The sequence below is a fragment of the Saprolegnia diclina genome, assembly GCF_000281045.1.
Source record: "Saprolegnia diclina VS20 unplaced genomic scaffold supercont1.24, whole genome shotgun sequence".
In the NCBI taxonomy this organism is placed as follows: domain Eukaryota; phylum Oomycota; class Saprolegniomycetes; order Saprolegniales; family Saprolegniaceae; genus Saprolegnia; species Saprolegnia diclina.
Window position 1 is genome coordinate 313,948 of NW_008246091.1, and position 2,283 is coordinate 316,230.

Below are 2,283 nucleotides of genomic sequence, written 5' to 3' on the forward strand. Positions count from 1 at the left end.
GTACTGAAATCAAGCTTAATCTGCGGGTGATAATTTTTGGTGAATTTTTCCGACTCTGTTTTACCTCCCACTTTGTGCCTGTTGGTCGATCTGTTGTGTTTCCACCATTTGGGAAAGTTCCACGCCTGGATCGCCGAAAGTGGGCCAAATCACTTATATACCCTCTTTTGTCATTGACTCCTACAATTTGGCGTATTTTCGTGCCAGTTCAGCATGGAGACGGTGTGTGCGATTGCTTGCGTCCTTGGCTCGACCGACCTGCTGCGCCAGATCTTCGGTTATCAGCTTGGCCTTCCGCTGCACTACAGGGCGTCAATCGCGCGTGTCGACGTCCCGTGGCTTCTACGGCTTTTTGCGACGTCGTCCCATCCGCGCAGTCCTGCCATCGTCCTTGCGCAACTCGAGTGGGCTGATGAACTCTGGGCGGCGTGTGCAACCGTTGACTGGACGCTCCTGCGCGACGCCAAACTGGCCTTGTGTCTCGGTCTTCTGGCGGCAATATCCCGGTCGTCGAGGCGCTTTTGGCCACGACCCACAACGCTGTGCACAACATACAGTGGCGCGTCGCTGCCAGCTTTGGACATTTGCATCTACTGCGGTACCTCGCCGAGCATGACGCCAGCCACTATACGCCCGAAGTGCTGCACAACGCGGCGTGGAGCGGACATGTCGACGTCATTTGTTTCCTCCATGAGATCGGCGCTGCCTTGGACTATGCATCCTTTGCCCATGCCTGTGTACAATGCCATGTGCCCGTAGCCGAGTACCTCTGGCAACATGAGCCAGCGCTTCACGTGCTGCCACCGTTTCTTGTCCAGCGTGTGGCCGAGAAGGGTCATTTGCCCGTCTTGGCCTTCCTATTCGATCGTTTCGGCGGCGTCGGGTTTACGCACGGTGCGATGGAGTCCGCGGCGCAGGCGGGACATCTCGACGCGATGCGCTTTGTACAAGAGCACATCATCAATCCCAACCACACGTACTCGATGCATCTGTGCTTGTACCTCGCGGCCACCAAAAATCATGTCGACATCGTTGCCTACCTCGTTCACGAATTCCCCGAAATGTCCGTCGCAACAGTCATTCTCGACGCTGTCGCAAGTGGCTGTGCAGACGTCGCTTGTTACCTCGTGGCCCAGCGTCCGACGGCAGTGCCGCTTCGACGACTCCACCGCGAAGCAAAAAAGTGGGTCCGAGCAAACGAACCGCCAATCGAGCAGCGCCAGCAACTTCTGGAGTTTCTGGATACAGCCATTCGTACTCGAAAAATATCGAACGCGCGGAAATCGTGCGTAGCCCAGTGAATGATATGATAACGTTACATTGACTTGGCGACTCGATGTTACATCTTGTGTTTTGGTGGAGCGTTGTACTCAGTCGGGCGTTTCGTGTTGGGTTCGCTAAGCTGCACGCCAGCTCTGCACGACGAGAGCGGTGGAATGGACGAGGTGTTTATGTATACGACATGAGCCTCAGAAGAGTAAATTTGTTTCGCTACTCGAACACATCTCGAAGATTTGGAGGCAAACAAGAGTTTCTTGGCGCTCGCCTGCCATTCTTGGGAGTCGTGGCGGGATCGCTTCATCGTCACAGGATCAAATCGGAATGACTATGCTACTGGGCTCGTCGTGACCTCTTCGTTGTCCCATTCCTCTCCTCTTTTCTCCTTCTGTTACTTTCATGCGCTCGACCTCATGCGCAAAAAACTCCTTCCACTTCTTGCAGTCGCACCAAGCGATGTGTAAAATATACTTACCGGTAGTGCATAACCTTTAGTTGAAGTGTATTGATTGCATGTCCTCAGGACCAATTCTCCCACTTCTTATCGGTGCACGAAAGGCGGGCCATGGCCGAACGCACAGGTTGCCATGGGATTTTAGCGGCTGGGCGATGCCGTCATGAAGTCATTAGGTGCATTGTTCGGCGACAGTACACCCTCGAGTACGCCTGAATTCGTGATGTTTGAGTAAATACGATATGTGTTTGTGTCATTGTCAACCAGCTCGCTGCCTTATGTCCAAGGCAACGAAGCCAACAGCGTATCGCTGCTTTACACCAACGCGCGTTCTCACTGGGATGCAGGGCCCCGAAAACCTCTCAAACACTAACATACGGCTCGTAATGCATTTTCGAGGGTAACTCCACATGCGACACGAGGCCCGAGGCGCCCAAGCACCACATCAGCCTTGCCGCCACGCTACGGCAGCTAATCCTATTCACCGACAACGCTACAAGAGTCAGCACTGTAAGACATAAGTAGGCAATGCTATAGTACGCGTGGTGCAG

At 53.9% G+C, this 2,283-nt stretch overlaps 1 protein-coding gene across 1 annotated transcript; it reads left to right on the forward strand.

Annotated features, from left to right (window-relative positions):
* Window positions 1-213: 213 nt before the first annotated feature.
* On the forward strand, window positions 214-1,334 carry SDRG_08097 (hypothetical protein; the record flags this gene model as incomplete). Its single annotated transcript, XM_008613964.1, has 2 exons — window positions 214-438; window positions 516-1,334. 2 exons carry the CDS (start codon window positions 214-216, stop codon window positions 1,299-1,301), a joined length of 1,011 nt encoding a protein of 336 aa, XP_008612186.1. The 3' UTR covers window positions 1,302-1,334.
* Window positions 1,335-2,283: the final 949 nt, after the last annotated feature.